This window comes from Argopecten irradians, chromosome 15 (assembly GCF_041381155.1).
Source record: "Argopecten irradians isolate NY chromosome 15, Ai_NY, whole genome shotgun sequence".
Classification (NCBI taxonomy): Eukaryota; Metazoa; Mollusca; class Bivalvia; order Pectinida; family Pectinidae; genus Argopecten; species Argopecten irradians.
Window position 1 is genome coordinate 19,022,663 of NC_091148.1, and position 21,603 is coordinate 19,044,265.

Below are 21,603 nucleotides of genomic sequence, written 5' to 3' on the forward strand. Positions count from 1 at the left end.
AAAACCAAGACAAATTACAAACATGGCGTAATTAACCACTATGCCCGCATTGATAATTGCGACTTCAAGAGTCAGAAACTGACCATATGTCAGTAGTTTTAACTGGCACGTTCGTACGTAAAATAACAAAATGAACAACATGTTTTTGTTTACATTTCGAAAGGTACATGCATGTCGAACAATGAGCTTTTGTGATACCAATAACACATTGTCTGTTTGCCGCAACCTAAATGCCTCGAAAATCTTTTTTACCTTTCAATTAGTATTCACCTTGTGCACAGCTTTGATTTCTGTTCTCGTACAATTGTTACAAGCAGATATCGTGAACAACAACAAGATGTATTTGGTTTTATTAGTTTAACGCCCTATCAACAGTCAGGGTCATTTAAGGACGTGACATGTTTGTTGGTGGAGAACACGGAGAAATTCTTTATGTAAGGCTATTGTTGGTGGAGAACTCGGAGAAATTCTTTATGTAAGGCTATTGTTGGTGGAGAACTCGGAGAAATTCTTTATGTAAGGCTATTGTTGGTGGAGAACTCGGAGAAATTCTTTATGTAAGGCTATTGTTGGTGGAGAACTCGGAGAAATTCTTTATGTAAGGCTATTGTTGGTGGAGAACTCGGAGAAATTCTTTATGTAAGGCTATTGTTGGTGGAGAACTCGGAGAAAGTCTTTATGTAAGGCTATTGAATGGGTTATACAATGGAAATATTAAATATGTCAGTTACATTATGTCGTCAAATTTTTTCAGCTTATCTGATTCAAAAGGTTAGCTTTGGAAAAGCCGTGATGTCGATCGTTCGTTCGTCTGTCTGACGTCTGTCAAGATTTATTCCGAGATTACTTGTAATATTGATTAAGTAATGCCCCAAACACACAGCATAGAACCGGGGTGTCTGGCATCATGGGAGATGTTTCGATGGACAAACAGCAGCTGTATACTATCTTTAATATTAAATAATACACCTGGCACCTCCTTATATGGTCCCAGTTGTTAATAGGACGGAAACCAATAAACCCTTTAATACTAGTGACATGATGAAGTATTATAAGGAAGGCAAAACCACTGAATGGTATCGCGACCTAGTTGTATAGTATCGCTTAAGATGGCCCAACATATAATCACAAGCCCTCCACCTCTGGGATGTGGGTTCGAAACCTATGTGGGGCAGTTGCCATGTATTGACCGCTGGTCGGTGGTTTATCTCAGGGTACTCTGGCTTTCCTCCACCAACAAACCTGGCACGTCCTTACATGACCTTGGTTGTTGATAAGATGTTAAAATAAGAAAACCAAGTAAACCTCAGACGGAATACAATGTTCAGTGTTATTTTATAAGATTAGTAGTATGTACAACCCCTGTTTTTACATGTCACTTACGACCTAATGAAAATGAACTAGTTTCAAAAGCTATATATAAATAAATCCTTAGGCAGTTTTAAACTGTAACTATTGCACTAGATACAAAACTAAATATAAACCAAAGACATTGTGTTATAGTCACGATCATGGCGAAAACATAACTCTGAAATCTTATCAGTTTATCGGCTAAATGTTTTATATAATAAAGAGCAAGGAATCGTTAGACTCATGCCAAGATCCAAGTTATGCGTGAAAGGAGAATGCTTCGCGGTAACATATTAAATAGGACAAATCAACGAGTATAGGATTACAGTAAGACGCCATTCATAATGACATTTATTTATGTTTCTTACATGCACATTATATATACATCATTCTATCAGTAATTTTAGTATTCTCTTAGATATTTCATTCTAACAATTACTAACAATTATATATACATTTGAAAGTTATTCTACTGTTCATCAAGACATTTCATTTACAAAAAAAAAAAAAAAAAAAATCTCAAGTATATCTGTAAATATTTGTTCTCTTTTGCTACATATTTCATTCTAAAATGTATGTAGTTACAATCTGAATGTAATTCTACTTTTCATCAAGACATTTCATATAACAAGAAACATTTAAAGTACATTTGTAAATATTTCTATTCTTCAGCTACATATTTCATTCTAAAATTGTATATAGTTACAATCTGAATGTAATTGTACTTCTCATCAAGACATTTCATATAAAAAATATCTAAAGTACATTTTCTACTCTTTAGCTACATATTTCATTCTAAAGATATATTAAGTTACATCTGTAAACATTGTTACTCTTCATTCAGGTACCTTATTTTAAAACCATAGTAGATAATTCTACCCTTCAGCTACATGTATCGTTCTAAAATTATATATGCATTTGTGAACAATGTTACTTTTCATTTGAGTATATTATTTTTATGTATAGTACATAATTCTACTCTGCAGCTAAATATCTCATTCTAAAAATTATAAAAGATTATTTAAGATGCTTCACCGCTGACAAATGGTATTTTTTTTCACTATCAAAAACAGGAGCAGACGATTTAGTATTTTTCTTCAGTTTCAAAAGTTACTTACTTTACACCATTACCACCATTGAAAAGTTTAAGCTTCTAATTTTACTTAAAGTCTAAAATATGAAAAATTATTAATTGCATCCCGACAAAATTCCGTGGCACTATATTCTATATGGAATGAAGTAATGATTGCGCATGCACCAAAGGCGAAATAAATTATTTTATATTATTTTTTGTGTTAATTAGGCATATATATACACAATTAAACACCAAATATTGTTCAAGTGGTGAATATCATTTATGGTCTGTCGGCGGTGGAGCATCTTTAAGTAATGCTACTCTTCACTTGTTTATGAATCATAGAGATCTCTAAGTTCTCAGCCACATCTTGTTATATTTTCATAGAAATATATAGATAACTACTGTACATATATTGTAGTATTAGTTATTTGTTAACTTCAGTTCTAGCATTAGTTCCACTATACATGAAGACAAAACATGAATATACCGCAGTCTCCCAAAACACGCACCTCGCACAACATACACGCAACACACCACATACATGGGAGGCCGTCCTTACATGACCATAGCTGTTAATAGGACGTTAATAAATCAAACAAACAAATAAAATCAAAACAGCTGAGTCAGTCTTTAAGCCAAATTATTGTTATGTCACAGCATCAGTTAATATTATCTTACTATTTTAGAATTATCATTATGATTAAGAGTTTAACTTGTCGATATGTATATAGATCTTTATAGCAATACAATGTTCAGACATGAATCTAATGCCTTTGTTTTTAATGCCGTAAATCATACATGTGTATACATCTGTAAAATAATTCTACTATTCACTTAAATATTTCAATCTAAGTAAGACAAGGGCTATCTGCCATAGTTATACTTCAAAAACCCTAGTTATAGTTAAAAACTAGAAGTGAATGCCGCAGCGCCCTAAATTGGTAAAGCAGGAAGATTTCGGAGAGGTTAGTGGTGTCCCATCGTCGGGGACCCACGGGTTATAAGTGTAACGTATAGTGTACATGTAGTGCGATCGCCCGTGGGTCTCCGACGATGGTCGTGTCCTAGTTCCTATGACCTAAGCGGTTGCATGAACTGTCAGGGTACATTGGCAGATCATCAAAACTATATAAGGAGGTTACTGCCGTATTCGACCAAGTAAGCGCCCATGTCCCTATAAGCGCCCCTTCCCTTCATGAGGCAAATAAAGACCCAAAAACTACAAAAAATATTCTCTAGATTTGCAATAATTTCGTCTTATAAGCACCTTTTCTTTTCTTTTTTTTTTTAATTTTTTTTAAAACATCCTGGACGGTTATTGGGTCGAATACGGTATATGGAAGAAGATGAGGATCAGAAACTGAAATTACGAATAATTTTTTATAGAAAAACTAGCAACAAACGTTCTAATGAAGGTAAATTTATATATATATATATTTGCAGTTTGCACTGACATGGACTCAATAACCAACATGCCTTCCAGTATAATCATTATCAGTGTATAATGTTAGCACAACACGCGCGGCGATTCTATTGTTACGTAAATAGTCGATGGCGTAGCAACGTGGGGTCATGACCCCACTTTTGGCGGGAACATATGAATGACTCGATTCCAATCAGCTGTTCAATCGAATTCGTTGACGATGACGGGAGAGAAAATTTTAATAAAAAAATATGCAACCGCCGCGGGAATAAATAATGTTCATTTACTTGAAAAACTGTAAATATAAGGAATAGATGTTTATTGTGTTGAGGTTATGAGGGTATAATGATAATGGTCTGTCGGCGGTGGAGCATCCGGGTTACATAAAATTTACACGGACTACATAAACATAAACATCTATTCCTTAAATATATATATATATTTCTTTCATACCAACGGGTGTAATACTGGCTGGTCTAGGGCAGCTGTATTGCATGGCTACCCATGCAATAAAGCCTCGTGGCGTCACGGCGTCAACTAAATTTCTATTTCCGCGGTAAAAAATTTAATATTTCTTTCACAAACTTGACTGGTTTTATTATAAAAGATGCAAACAATGAAATTTTTGTTGAAAATATCACATGATTTTTTATGTATAAAAAATTGACTTTCAGCCGTGGATTTCTTCGAATTTATTTCAAAATGGCGGGGTATTATATTTGTAAAATTGCAATAAAACGTCGAGGTACATTTATTTATGAATGGTCATTAATATGTTCATTATTGATCAGTTAAGATAACTTAATAATATAGTGATACCTGTACCTATATTTACTGACAGTACCGTTACCTCCCTTGCGAGTATTTTCTATTATGACGTCATCATTTACTATTTTGTCATCTTGTATCTAAGCTTAAGTAAATAAACAATCGTCTGAAGATGGCCTGAAAGGCCTGAAAACGTTAGCGAAAAGGAATGCTGTGTTGATGTTTTATATTCTTAATATCTACTGATGCACAACGTCTTTTAAAATTTAAGGATATATATAGCAACATTAAGTATAACTTTAACGACTGCATATGCTCCACCTCCGATAGAGCATGAAAGATACACCTTCATTTGATCAATAACATGTTTAATCGTTAATGTATGTGTCTTAATTAATACAAAAATATACATAAATAATTTATTTCGCTTTTAGTTTTGCATCAGTATTTCATTCCATAGATATAGCAAGTGTCATGGACTTTTGCCGAGACGCAATTAATTATTTTAATCTTAAAGTGAAATAAGAAGCTCAAACCTTTCAATGGTGCAATGGTGTACACCAAGTAACTTTTGTAACTGAAAAAATACCAGTTCGTCTGCTCCTGGTTTTGATAGATAAAATCTATAAACTCAAATAATACAACAATAAAAATAAATATAAACTGTATTAATTTTACATCGATTGCGAAACCAGTTATACAACTTATACAAATCACTTACGATGGCCCGGATGAAAGTGCGGGAGGGATCTTAGAGTGATAGGAAACGAACCGGAGTGCCCAGAGAAAACCCACGTGATCAGGTAGGTGACCCCTTGCCTTTTCACGTCCGTGCAGGGGATCGAACCCCGGCCGGCTATGTGAAAAACGAGCGGCTTAATCACTACACACCCGTTCACCCACTAAAATAAAACAATGTTTCGACAAATCGATCGTCTAAAATCATTCACTCGAAAATTAAGTGGTTCGTAAATTCAATTTGAATAAAACACATATTTCATCCATTGGAGAAGCTAGCGTCGTATCAAATGAAAATGTAAACCAAAATGTTGAAGATAACCGTTCAAATAATGAATACTGAATAAACTATTAAGACCGACTATTTCTTTCCGCCTTACTCTTTATTGCCAGTATCTGGCCTGGACCTACAATACATATGCCATCTTTAATGATTACTTTATGATCCATATGCCACGGTAAAGCATTTTAGAACTATTTGAAGACTTTAAACATCTGTAGATTTTAAAGAACCATTTAAAATCACCCGTAAATATGTCCCTTTTCGATGACCTTAGTTATAAAATATCCGCATTTAGACTCTACATTATCTGATAATCGCTACCTGGTTTTGAATAGTTATCTGGTCCTATCTGATATTTGAATTACAGCTGAGTTCAGAACGACGGTCAAATAAATGCCAATGATATTCTGGCCATTTTGGCTGACCTTGATGACACGCTTCAACGAGTAAGTATGTCTAGACCGTGGTCAAGGATAGGTCGGATTAAGAATACAATGAAGGATATTTGGTATACAATTTAAGGGGGGATGTCTAACACGTCGCCGCGAATGGCGGGGTGTTTTATTGTTTGATTTAAACATATTTTATTGCAAAATGTGCAATGGGATTGGGCACAAGTTGTACAACTTTTATAAAGCCCGTTCTCAAAAATATAAAACATTCAAATTACATAGACAAGATGGCATTTACAAGATAAGATATACATAATATATAAAGTTTTGTTTGAGACACAGAGAGAGGAAGAGAGAGAATGAGAGAAATAGGGGAGGGAGAGAGTTATTTTATAACCAGTATGCTCCTCAAGGTGATAGTCATACCTCCTAATATACTATTATTTTAAAATCTTGAAATCTACCCCTCCGATAAAGACGACAGAAGTTCTAAACCACTTTTCTTGACTTTCAACTTCTTCTTGTGTTGATTTTATTCTAGACATCGAGATATGATCGCAATATTTCATATTCAGCTCTGGTTTAAACCTCCTCTCCAACAATCAGAGAATTTTTATTATATCAGAAACAATTAACTTTCTTAAAGGTAATGCATTATATTATATGTATTATATTATATTATTATAACTGAAAAATACATACTCCACGCCATCATACAGGCTACATCACACACATTTGCGTTGCAAGTTTTAGGCCAATATACCATTGAGCAGCTTATAATCATGGGGATTGTATTTTCATGATTTCGCAATCCATCGCGGTGAAAGGGAAATTATTAGCAGTAAAATATGTAAACCCTTGAAGCCAAATCGCAAAATCTGTATTCGCTGAATTCAATTTTCCTAGATTTTGTTCTAAATCGCAATTTTTTTTACCCATGAAAGTAACCGGTTATGCTATGTTGAACCAGAGGTCAATTTGTCGCCCTTGGCCTGAATCAACAATTTTGTTTGAATTTGACATTAGAAGAAAGCTTTCATATGTCGCCCACTAGTATAAAGGAAAATATAAAGGTTAAGAGGGATGTGAATGTACGCATTGATATTCCTGATATGTATCGCTGGTTTATTTAATATACAGGCTATCCGACGGATGTATAACTGCGTTATTTATAACTTATATTATCTTGTTTAAAACATATCAGGTGCACCCAAGGATAACTGATTCTAAAATTATACATAATGTAAAACTTGCACTAGATTGTATAATTACATTTACACAACGATATAATTGTTTACTTTGAACGATATAAACATATAAAAGGAAATGAAAAATAACAAATATTGGTTATGGTTTAATGTATTTCATTTTCATACTCCTTTCAAGGACATTCGCAAATCGTGTTTTAATAAGGAACGAAAAACATTTTCTTTACTTTGATACGCCTCAATGCATGGACCTGCACCCTATGATCTCACACAGCACGTGATATTGGAATGTTGCTTCCTGGTTTATCTGTCAATTTTGAGATAGTTTAAAGGTCAAAAACAGAATACGGAATTGCGTTGTAAGCTTGTCCTAATTGGTCTACTGCTTAGTCAACATTCGACTCTCACCAATACAAAATTGGAATTATTGGTAGTCCTTTGTAAAGGACAAAGAGAAATCTCGATCGTTGGGAACAAAAAGACCATCTGTCTTTTTTCAAACTACTTATACTCGACAATTTATTACTTTTGGTAGAATACATAAAAAATATATATTCGGTTTGAAAAACAAAATAAAAAATTCCTTAAAATAAGAAATGTTTTATGTCACAAACGTATGTTATAGTTGAAACTCGCATACGTTATTGTGGTTGATTTTCACGTAAATTTTAGTCTAAACAAAGTTTTCAGACAGATCAGCCGGATTGCTAATTAAAATTGTTAGTCAACAACAACACGTTTGTTACATCACATAGATGAAAGACTTAACCAATCTTGGCAAAGTTCCCATCTGTTATGACATATACCATGTCGGTGCATAACTACACATTATACTACGTGATAAAGTCACGTTTATAATACACAACTCGATTCAGTCAAAGGGTCATCAGTCTTAGAGAAACCGGACGAAGGTCCTCAAAATACACAAAACGCATTTCTCTATCTTTAAAAGACTAGAACCACGAGAAAATAATCCCCTCAGTCATTGTATATTACGCGCTGATGATCAGGAGGAAAGTGTTCAAAATACAACAAACGTCTTCGCTTTTTAACTCTTAAAATACTAGAACTATGTAAAATATTGTCCTCAACCTTTATCTGTAGTCTTTGATGGATACAAAGTCACCTTGACCATGCTTCAGAGTAATTTATATTGAAATCCGCTTATTCTTAAAATCCACCAAAAGTTTTAGTCCCAAAATACCAGAACTGATTTAAACATGTCTGTCAACCTGTGCTCATTTGTTATCACTACTGCAAATCTTTCCATGACCTAGTTTAGGTTAAAAGTTAAAAACGGCTTAACTCTCATCATTGAACTTTTCTTCGAATACTAACGCCGTCGGACAAGCAACGCCTTAGTCTTTTGGTGTGGTTATTTATATTCACGTCGTATTAACAGCCAGAGTTAAGGACGACCTCGTGTGTATGCGATGTGTTGCATGTATGAAGTGCGAGGTGCGTCTTTTGGGATACTGCAGTATATTCCTGTTTTGTCTACTTGTATAGTGGAACTGTTGTCCTTTTTATAGTTCTATTTCACTGAAGCATGCTCCAGAAGACGCCTTAGTCTTGCCGTCGACTTAATTCAAGAAAATTGAGACTAAGGCGTGCCAGGTTAAGTCATAAGCATAATGATAATTATAAGATTCATATCCGATATTTTTTTAAGCTTGAGAAAATATGGTCTTTTAGCTTCGGTTGGGTTTGGTTTATCATATTTAGTATATGATTAATGCATGTGGTGTCGTGGTGAAGTTTTCGGAGACCGGTATATTCCTGTATAGTTCCCTTTTTGTAATGCTGAATATACCACAGTCTCCAAATACACGCACCTCGCACATATACACAAAACACACTGCATACATGGGAAGCCGTCGTTACATGACCCTTGCTGTTAGTAGGACGTTAATTAATCATACAAACAAACAAATATATTAACTCCTTAATGCTGAGTGCTAAGCAAAAGCAGACACTACTACTGATATAGACTTGGGTGTGTTTCGGTCAGTGGAACCAACCCAGAGCCTATACACAAACTTTTATTTTTGTTTGTTTGTTTGATTGATTAATTAACGTCCTATTAACAGCTATGGTCATGTAAGGACGGCCTCCCATGTATGCGGAGTGCTGCGTGTATGTTGTATGAGGTGCATGTTTTCGGAGACTGCGGTAAATTCATGTTGTGTCTTCTTGTATAGTGGAACTGTTGCCCTTTTTATAGTGCTATATCACTGAAGCATGCCGCCAAAAGACACCAAGCAACACACCCCACCCGGTGTCATTATACTGACAACGGGCGAACCAGTCGCCCCACTCCCTGTATGCTGAGCGCTAAGCAGGAGCAGAAACTACCACTTTTATAGACTTTGGTGTGTCTCGGCCAGGGGACAGAACACAGAGCATTCCTCAGAGGGGCAAACGCTCAACTCAAGGCCAAAAAAGTGTGACATTGTATCCCACAAGTCTATGATCGTTTTTCAACCATAAACTAGCGATTGAAATCAGAGAAACTAAAGATGACTTAATTACACGAAAACAGTACACACTAAGCTTAATGTCTGCCATTTTGTTTCATTTTAATAATGAAACTAGACACATGTTAAGATTTGATTTCCTAATTGATGTATAAATTATAAAAGTTTATGTAAATAAAGGCTATAAAACCATTTTTATAAATTTAACTAATTTCACAATTGTTATAAAAATGTAAGCTGACTTATAAGAGGAGAGTTTGTAATTTCATCAATGTCAGAATGGACTATTGTTTCAAACTACAAAATACAACTTTATTTTTTTTTCATTTTTACAATTTATTGAAACTCAATTGTAAATCTGAACTACATTAATATTTTGTGTAGTAGAAAATGTTTTCTGCCAGGAAAAAGTCTATTGTTTTAAACCTCAAATCGATTTTAGTGAAACTAGTATTTGACTCTCTTCCGAAAATTAATCATACTTCAAACAATATTGATTAAGAGCATGTCCATCTGTCGGTTAACCTATTGTATATATCTAGATAAATCTATATAATTACGGTTCGTTTTTCATTCCAATTATATAGATTCGGAGGTAGATTACATCAAGCTGGTTACTTATTATGTTAAGATACCTCAACAAAAAAAGTAGATATAAGTTAAAATGGTTTCAGCAGTAAACTAAAACTCATAGATAAAATTCAAAACACCTCATGATAGGCAGGTTTGATTTTATTTTAGGATATATAATTTCATCATCATGTGATAGATGTTTTTTAAAATCGCCACATTGGGATAGGTTAGACTTACTAGTATATGTTTAACGTCCTATTAGCAACCTTATTAACAATCAGGGTCCAAACATGATATATATCAAGATTTTAAAATGTGTGTAAGATTACTTCACAGGCTGTTATTTGCTTATGTTTCTGTACTTTATGTAAAACACTTTGTTCCATGTCGTGAGACATAATCGTATTTTCAATTATCACAAAGAGAACGGCATTTTAAACCAAAATGCGAACGTTTTCTCATCTTATCATCGTATCAATTCAATATTTCATCGTTTCATCAACACTGTGCATGAATTTTCTCATGTGTTTTAGCCAAAACTATTTTATCCCATGCAACTCCTTTTTTAGGGATCAACCAACTAAATAAAAAAAGACCTTCGAAATGGCCCCTGTGTATACAAGATTGAGCCCAGGATAGAATTTTAACCCGGCCGCTGATTGGCTGGCTAATTATGAATTTCAAAAGTACAAATGTTTTCTGACAGGTAACTATTCCTAGATAACCATGATATCAATTTGGAAATTCATATCGAGATTTAGGTTCAAAATATCAATTTTGATAATGAATAGGTAAAAACATTAGAATTTCAGGATTTTTTAGTGCAAAATGCGCCTGATTTCAATAAAGCTACCCTGGTTGGAGTTTGAGCAGAAGGACCCAAACTTTTTTTCTATCTAGTGTTATATGAGAACCTAGACTTTGATTATAGAACACAATAGCTAACTAATATTCCTTTGTTTTAATAATACAGTACAAAACTTTAACAAAGTTTAACACTGTGGTCTATGTAAAATCATTTAGTTGGTTGCTCTCTATAGGGATCAACCAACTAATTAAAAAAAAACCTTCGAAATGGCCCCTGTGTATACAAGATTGAGCCCAGGATAGAATTTTAACCCGGCCGCTGATTGGCTGGCTAATTATGAATTTCAAAAGTAAAAATGTTTTCTGACAGGTAATTATTCCTAGATAACCATGATATGAATTTGGAAATTCATATCGAGATTTAGGTTCAAAATATCAATTTTGATAATGAATAGGTAAAAACATTAGAATTTCAGGATTTTTTAGTGCAAAATGCGCCTGATTTCAATAAAGCTACCCTGGTTGGAGTTTGAGCAGAAGGACCCAAACTTTTTTTTCTATCTAGTGTTATATGAGAACCTAGACTTTAATTATAGAACACAATAGCTAACTAATATTCCTTTGTTTTAATAATACAGTACAAAACTTTAACAAAGTTTAACACTGTGGTCTACATGTATGTAAAATTATTTAGTTGGTTGCTCTCTTTTAATTAAAACAACATTCACAATTTGTGTTTTAGTTCTTACTTGCCATTTTCTCATCCTGATCTTTCAGATCTATTCTTAGTTTATATGCTGATAGGAATGCCTGCCTTGCAGTTTGGTCCTAAATGACCTTAGTTATCGATGGGCCGTAAAACTCAAACAAACAAACAAACAAACATTTATAATTGGTTTATATATGAAAGCGTTGCATCATCATCGGGTCTGATATATAAATTAGATAAACATTTAACTAAGTGTTGAAATATCTTATCATCGACCTTGTAAACTAAACCACACATTAAAAGAAATGTTAATTGCGTGAAAGAACATTTGATGGCTACTACATTCACTTTTTCAAAATTGACTTCTATGCCTGTAATATGAAGCGATTCTTTTCTATTTTATTATCATCTACTTAATAAAGCTTGTATGCAACGAGCTGTTTCAGTGAGTTAAAATGTACTTTATAAATGTGGTATTTGATAAGATATTCAGTAGTAGAATGAATTACGAGAAATATATTTTTTTCTATTCTGGGAATGTATGTTTACTAGATAAACGTCAAATTAACATATATATATATCAGGACGGCCTCCCATGTATGTTTATACGCAGTGTGTATTAAGTGTGTGGTGCGTGCTTTGGGAGACTGTAGTATGTTCGTGTTGTGCGTTCTTGTATAATAGAACTTTTACCCTTTTATAGTGCTAAATCACTGAAATATGGCGACGAAGACATCAAGCAACACAACACCGGAAATGCATTTACATGTATGGCAAATAATAATAATTTACTTTATAAAAACTTGATTATATGTTGAGCTTAACAGTTCTATATATATATATATATATATTAATATGTAATATCTATAGTATATCTATTCGTGTGTTTGTGTTATAGCTTCGTACTATGAAAATCTATAAGTTAATATTTTTAATTGGTTGTTATCTAGTTAGTCACTGACATAACAATCCGTATTGTTATATACGTGTAGCTCTATTAGAACAAAAACGCATTGTTTGAAGCCATGTTCAGAACAAAGGTCTACAGGCGCATGTATTACATCTATACATGTCCTAAAAATTAGCTGATAACATCTTTTGTAAGATTTTGGTTCCATTCTATTTTACTTAACACCTAAGATCATTAAAGGGAGATTTTCCTTGTATGGTTGTTAAAATATACAAACTCCACTGTAAGCAAACATGTTTAAACACATAGTAAATTTGGTCAGTCAAAACACAGTTAAGATTTTTGACCGCGATAAATGACCGATTTTGATTTGATTTAAATTTGCTCAAACACTTTTGGTAAAAAATGTTGACCGAAAACTTCATGGAATATTTGTAAAACATGTCACGTAACGGATTATAAAGTGGTTTACATACTTTTTTTCCTGGCTAAAGAAAGATAATGTCACAAATGGTAGAATCAGACAATGAAACACTTAACTAAAATATTTTTGCGAATATCAAAAGATGTTGTGAAAGTTAATTAAGCGAAAATATTAACACTGCGATCGTTCCAACTTTAACAGTTTATTTATGCATAGAAACAAAAATCGAAATAATTTAGCATTAATGTCACTTTTAAAATTTCATCAGAGTATGAAAAATATGTTTAAACTTTGTAAATTTACAAGTTTTGGGAACAAAACTGTTTTCATAACCGAATTGAATTTATTAATAGTGACATCAGTCTTTATAAGTAATTTTGAGTCTGTTTGATAAAATAAAATGCGTTTTAACGTACGATAAATGCAAACCTTTTTCCAATAACCAGGTTATACATGCACGCATTCAGTCGCGTTAAATAGGCAAAGTGAGTAAGTGTTTTTGATTTTGGAAACATTCCAAGCGTTTCGTGTTTTATATTGCTACCTCGCCCAGTAAACTACTTGATACATCAAGCAGAAAGCTCTACCCAAGTTTGCGATTGTGACGAGGACAATTGCCTTACTTCCTGAATGCTAAGTGTTAAACAGACCATAAACTTCTATTGTTACATACATACCCCGGCCTAGGGTGAGATTTAAAAAAAAAACAACTTCATAATTGGTTGAATACTCTAAAATATCTCGAAAGTACACTTATTCCATAGGGATTGCTTTTCGATTATCGCAAAAAGTATCTGAATTCGCAAGATTATTGATAAAAAAATCCATCAAATATTGGCAATGATTAAAGAATGATATATTCAGAATTTATTTTTTATAGTTTGGTTTATCCGATTTACAGTCATATCAAAAGCCTTGGTAAATGAAAATCACTAATACGCCTTTATGAGTCAATCTAATTGTGAATTTACAAAATATTACGCGCCAGAGAACGTTTTCGTAATCGACCGAATTTCGCGTAATTAGCGTAAATTTTCCCCCGCGTAAATTTCACGTTTTAAGTATAACAAGAGACTGGAGTCAAGAACATAAAAAGGGTTGCGTATCGCCGTTTAAAGTTTGTATATATTGACCGATGTGACTTTGAATGAATCTCAATGACATTCATATTGCGTTACATAACGTTGACCCAACATGTTACAAGCTAAATATAATTCTTTAACTTGAGCTGGATTTTATTACGATTATCATTTTTTATATTTAGCCTTTTTAGGAAAAATTTCCATGTAGCTGTTTAATCAGCAAAACTGAAAAAAAAACACCAATAAATAATCAAATTGAGATACTGATCCACACAAAACAGGTTCCAAATACACAATTTAAATTACGATAATCGTAAATTGTCATCAAAGTCCAACAATATAAACAACGCAGGTAATTTACGGATTTGTATACAAATCAATGTGTGTTCGATGTTTTCATTTTCTTAGGAGAATACAAAGACATATAACATAAGCCAACCCTCTTGGATACTCTTCGAGTCTCCCGGCATTTCATAACACATGGAATCTCCCACACTCGCTAAATCCCCCTCATATTAAGAAGATGATCCAATATCCCGCCAAATAATCCAACATGGTCACCCTAAACTGACAAGTCAGTTAGGCCGATGAATACGATCCGATATTAAGTCGTCCTTTACCATCATGCAAAACAGAACACCCTGCATGCGGGCATAAATTGTTCGATTTAAAGTGTGTAGAATAATTTAACAACATATAATTGGAAAGCATTACCATTCAACATTGTTTTTCGAAGGATGATCAGGTTGCCTACAAACCAATACATCGCGCAAGAGGAGGATTACTTCTCAATTGTCGAGATAATAACTATTTTGTAGAGCCGAGTCTATAATATATAAGTGAATTATAGTAGTGAATTACGTAGACAACCTAACCTTCTATGCTAATCAAAAATGGAATCGAACTGAACTGAAAAGAGTTGGTAGAGGCAGAAAGACCGTGGCAAATTTGTCATATAAATCAATATAAAAATGGCAACTTCCAAATTGTATCATTCAGGTTAATTCATTAATATGACACGTACACAATACTGTGAATAATGTCCTTATTTATTGCCAGTCGAGTGCGGAACAGTAATTTTGAACATTAAAACAGGTTTGATTTTATTGTCAGTAATTTGAAAATTAACAACCTTTGATTAGTTTGAAATCAGACTCTGAGAATCAAAAATAATATTGCACTTAGAATAACAAGTCCTTTAGAAACAAGTATGCTGTTGTTGCCGAAAAACGAACATTAGGAACTTGTTATTTAAGTCATAGTTCATAATACATGTATGTTAAATGACCAAATGTCCGTGGTGAAACTGAGTTTCATTATATGTACATTTTAAGACTGTATAGTATTAAGGGTAGAGCGTGACATCGGAGATGGTTCCATTTTGTATGAACTAAGTTTATATTAAAGAAATCTCAGGCGGTGAAATAGCTTTGATATACTATACTGTATTCAGTTTTTAAGATGTTGAAAGATTTTCAGATACGGTGCGTCAAAATAGTTAAAAAAATAAAAAAAATAGGGAAATTAACAGTCTGCTGTCGTATTTTTGTGATACGTACCTGGCTAAGAATATATTTAAAGATGCTCCATCGCTGACAAAGCATAAATGATATTCATCACTTGAACAATAATTGGTGTTTAATCGTGTATGTACATGTCTAATAAACACAAAAAGTAATATAAAATAATTTATTTTACCTTTGGTGCATGCGCAATCATTACTTTATTCTATATAGGATATAGTGACCTGGAATTTTTCGGGATGCAATTAATTATTTGTTGTAATTTTAACTTGAAGTAACATTAGAAGCTCAAACTTTTCAATGGTGGTAATGGGGTAAAATAAGTAACTTTTGCAACTGAAGAAAAATATTAAATATTCTGCTCCTGTTTTTTAAAGTGAAAAAATTCTATTCGTCAGCGGTGGAGCATCTTTAATAAATATAATATATATATACAAAGATAAATAAAATAACAGCCTTCGTTCTGTGATGCAAGCATAAAATGGTACAAATAGAATAAAGATAGAGAAATGAGCAGCCTCCTTTCTTTGGTGGAAGCCTAGCTCAGTAAATATTAAATATAAGATAAAATAAATGATTTCTTTGATACTAGCAAAAAATGGTAGAAAATAGAAAAAGAAACAATGGCAGTGAACATGCGACATAGAAATGTTAGCATTATTTAATACAAGTAGGCATATTAACAAAATGTATAATACATGTTTCTTCCCTTAGTAATATTTTACTTCTAAATTAACAAATTAACAAATACCTTTGTAATAGACATTTCACGTCTATGAAGAATACCTCCGTCCATGACTTCAAGAGATATTGAGAATAATGCTTATTCTTTTGGAAACGGCTTTTGAATTTTAAAATTGGAATGTAAAACGAGATTTGTAATTTTGTAGAGTCACGAGATTTATTAACGTTAATAATAAACTGATCACACCTTCTGAACAATTTGATTAAAATATATTGAATATTGATTATCATAATGTATCATGTTCCTCCGCCCGTGTCCTAAAAGCTGTGCATTTGCGTACATGAAAATACTTTTTTTAAATGTGAATTTTTAAGTATGTAAATGTAATAATTAGAATGTTTAAGAGTCACACAAAATCAAATATAAATATATTAAATATTAAACATCACAGTGTAGATATAATCCTGACTAGTTATTTGAGTATTGGCAGACTTATCACACGCAAAACTGTTCATAAGAGCAAAGCTCTGTTCCGGTAACATGTACGTAAGCAAACGTAGTCTACATATGGAGATCAATGACCTGCATCCATGGATGGCTAAAAAAATTCATACTGGTTTAACCTGTTCCAGTTGTGCGTTGCTCCAGTACTGCTCTCCCCAAATATATATTCAATTAATGCAAATGCATAACTGGAGTAATCAAAAGAACATTTTTTTTAATTATTATTTTTCAAATAATTAACTTACATTATATATAATAATAATAATAAAAATACTGTAAGAGGTCTCTTCATAATTCCAATTGTTCTGAAATCAGAACGATTTTTTAAGTGTTCCAGCAAAATTAATGTAGTGTAACTTACTTACTTTTGGAGAAAATCGACTTTTTGTGTCCTTATTTCCCTGATGCAAATAGTCACTGTTGCCATACTTGGAAGGTCTTTATCACTACAGTGTTTATTCCCGTTGAAAACAAGCGTTCTGACGCCCTTCGCGGGTTAAGTTAATTTTACGAATTTAAAGACAACAAAAGAAGCGGAAAAAATATCAAGGAATAATGCATTTTCAGCGTTAATATCGACATTAGTCGGGCACAGAACTCGATACCGGACAAAAAGAATTTCCTGTAATAGTTGCAAGAGGAAAATATTCCGATGTCAGTAAATAAATGTTTAATTTCTTTCGTTTGATTTAATTTCTAAATTTTATGACTTGATCCCCAACATTCCAGTGACGTCACTTTTAGTAGGAGCTAATGAAACGGCATTCAGACCCGCCAAACAGTGACGTCTCAATCACAGGAATGACGTCGCTTACATATTTCCTACAGTAGTAAAAAGGAGTACACACTCATTCTGTTTAGGGAATGCATTCTTTTCTTGATCATCAAAGAAGCGTTTCGCTTTGAGCGAAATCGTTTAAATAACAGACAATTTGCTTTCGTTTTGAATACCATCTTCTGTATGTATAATAAAAAAAAGTTGCAGGATACACGGTCACTATCTTACAATACAAGTTTTATTTTGATGTCGACAGGGAAAACCGAGATGACTCGGCAAAACCTCCTCATCTCATCTCATCGCACAAACGATAGCAGCATCGATATTAATTATTTAGCAAAATAAAAATGTCCGATGTTGGAAATATTACAGGTACATTCATTATTTACATACACCAGTAATTAGAATAATCATTTATTTCATCTAGACTAATCAATTTGCAAATCCCATACATTGCTTGCAAGGCGACGTCCTTAGCCTTTCGCTACCCACGATGCTCTCGACCGTGGACTAATATCATGTAACTTTTCATGGGATATTAAATCTAGATATATCTGTTTGCTACAGTTAAATTTCTATGAACATGTGTAAAACAAGCAGTATCAACTGCTATTCCGAGACCGTAAAATGCAATCTTGACAAAATTATGACAGAAACGTTTACTAGTAAATTGATACGTATGTCAATTAAAAGTATTGGAGACCTTTTGATATGCACGTGTAGACTATATCATGACGTTTCAAGTGGCTGCTCGTATCATTTTTTGTGAAAAATGAATTATGTATATATGTTTTAAAATTCGGTTAGCTTTTTAAAATGTCATTATTGTTATATACACTGTATGTGATATTTAAACGAAAACACATATTTTACCTAAAAAGCCAATGATATATATAATGTAAGTATCGGTTAGCTTGTAATAATAATACGACTTTGAAAATTAAAAGCAATGGAATGCATTAAAAAATCCACCAAACAAAGATGAACACAAATGGTGCAAAATCATAAGATTCGCGTACGCGGCACTCCAGGCCTTGCATGGACACAGAGAAATCCAAATCTTTGAGTTTATTCTAGACAATTATTTTATCATATACCTCTATAGTTTAAAGTATGTCCTTTTGTTTCTAAAGTATGTCTTCAAGCTACATGAAATAGAAAATAAAATAAACAAGTAGAGCTTCGATCTTCACATGCCGTGCATGATTCATATTATTATGTATCATATTAATTCAATTACATTAATTCTTGATTTAGTTTCTGTGACCTTACTTTCATCTTTGAAATAAAAAAGAAATCAATACAAAAGCATTCTAAAGTTGTAAGGAGATAAATTCTATATATTGATGTTGTTGGTATGATATGAAGCCAAAGTAAAAAAAAAAGATCATTGAATGTGATGTCAATAATCAGAAAAGAATATAAGTTCGCAATTTTAAGTATTGGATTATCTATGACGCATGTAATTTTATGTCAACCACATCGATAACATTTTCGTCATTAAACATGAGTAAAAACACTGCATTAGTCTAATGCACTGTAAAATTATTACTTTTTATGATTCATGTAGAAATCAATATTAAATTGATTTATACCTGCAGAAATAACAATTACTAACAACACTATCAAAACGGGAAATGAAAACTGTAGACCACAACTTGGATTCAAGGTCTGACCTATGTTCTCATTTCATTGCACTGTAGATGTAAACATGTTATTTGGTAATATTAGCAATACTGCCAAAAACATTTTTATCTCTTTTTTTTGTACTTAAATTAAATCTATCCATTTTAAGCGTTTCAATTCTCAAAATGTTGGTAACTTTTGGTGGTGAATAACATATAAGAAGCTCTTCTTGATTCGTGAGTATTGAAATTACGGCACATATATATTACTTTAAATACATGTAGTCAAGTTCTGCTTAACGTATCTGATCTGCTATACTTAATCGGCGTAGGAAGTCATTGCGTTAAAGTATGACTAATGTATTAAGCATCAATATGCTATTTAGAGGAATAAATTATGTGTTTAAATGGCTTATCTTTGCGTTATACTGTCTATATAAGATATTGTAAAGCAGCACATTCAGCTATGCTGACCTCGTAAACACTTTTATCGTAACAAATTCTATTCCTTAAATATTCTGTCAACGAATACGAAAAAATACTGTTGTTTGCTTAGACGAACCGAAAGTTGAAATTTACATACCAAAGCCTATAATTATGAGAGTATGTTAAAACCCTACAAATATGCGACGTTATGCTTCCGTGCGTTTACCACAGTTCTCATGAGTGTTTATCATATTCAATATCATTAAAAACTCGCGGAAGACGGTTTTAAAAATAACATATAATATTCTATCTGAAACAGAATTCCTTAAATTTATGAACGACATTCATTGATAATAATAACAGCATAATTGATTTATACACTTATTTTACTTGACATTCTATGAACAAGACTGGTTTTTTCGATCACAATGTAATGTATTGATAAATTATACAATGACTAGCTTATTAAAGTGTATATCAACGCAGTTGGAGACCACGGAAGCGTCGCAATAAAGCATTGTATGTTAAGAATGCGTGTGGCATTAAACATGCCGGGCTTTAGTACCCGGGTATTCAGTAAAGATATTTCTCATATGTACGTGTATATATGTGTTGTGTGTAAATGTACTATAGGTTTAAGTCCAAAACGGAAGAATAATATGCCATACACAGACATTATAATGATATGCCATTGCACAACATAGTAGTAATATGGCAGTTCAGCGGCAGGTACATGGATCCTAAATAATGCAAAACGAACGTGACGATATATCGATACATATGAACAAAACACTACAAGGTTATGGTCTAAGATCGATACTCACGTAGGCCATCCGGCCGTGGTTTTGTATGTCGAAAAGCCTGTTCTGTATTCCTTATATCCTCACAAGTAAGGGCGAAACTGTTATGTCCAGAGCAACTATCATGTGTTGTAACAGCCTTACATATTTCGTAATTGTGAATAATATCATCCACCCCACAACAAATGAGATCTTCCTAAGGGGAATCCCCTTTTAATTCTCGTTGTGTACCCAACACTCCTGGCTGGCAAAACCTTTTAATGGACTAAACCATTTGTGTGCTCTCAACCGGTAACATTGTATAGGCCTGCCTACCCGACATTCAGACCTATCCTTTCGTCTCGTACCGGCGGTCCGAGTACCCGGGATATATTCATCTACATTAATTACCGGCATTCCTTCCCCGTATCAATTACATGTTGCCCTCTGTAAATAAGGATGCTTGCAATGTTTTTAAGAAATATATATGCATGAAATTATTGCTGTTGTCGTACTTTCTTCCGAAAAGACAAGGTGACCTGATGTTAAAACTACATTGTAGTTTTGATGTGTTGTCTTAGCTCTTCCATGTTGATAATCTCATTAACCACAACTCCGCCTGATACCTAGTGATTTCGCCAATGTAACATTTTTGCATATGTTTCTAGCGTAATATGACCTATGAATTATTTGTGAAGTCATGACAGAAAGAATTAATTACGTCAGAAAAAATGACGTGCCATCAGGATTCCGATGACGGCTGCACCAAATAGCGGTCTCCGCTCATTTTGACTTGAGATTCTTCCAAATATAGGTTTCTGTGTTCATTTCGTATGAGATTTTATGAAATTCGTCTCGAAGTTGTATTTTTTTGTTCGCCAACGCTGGCAAAAGTATAAAAACTGTTTAGACTCGTGTTATAAAATCACCTACGAAATGATCATAAATATATTGTGTCTGGATCAGTCAATGGATTATTGATCGCCATGCTTTGTTTCTCCAGTCTTTTGTTTGTTTCATTAATTAATGTCCTATTAGCAGCAAGGGTCTTTGTTTCATTA

The 21,603-nt window shown here is 33.1% G+C and overlaps 1 protein-coding gene across 4 annotated transcripts in view; it reads right to left on the minus strand.

Moving 5' to 3' along the window:
* Positions 1-21,603, minus strand: part of LOC138309095 (uncharacterized) — a 206,746-nt gene that overhangs the window by 167,221 nt on the left and 17,922 nt on the right. Inside the window, exon 1 of one of the 4 annotated variants that reach the window (XM_069250233.1) lies at positions 20,588-20,747. The exons of the other annotated variants lie outside the window; for them this stretch is intronic. Within the exon in view, the coding sequence (XP_069106334.1) occupies positions 20,588-20,596 (9 nt within the window). The 5' untranslated portion in view covers positions 20,597-20,747. Of the gene's footprint in view, positions 1-20,587; positions 20,748-21,603 lie in introns of those variants that run through there. 4 annotated transcript variants of the gene reach the window in all.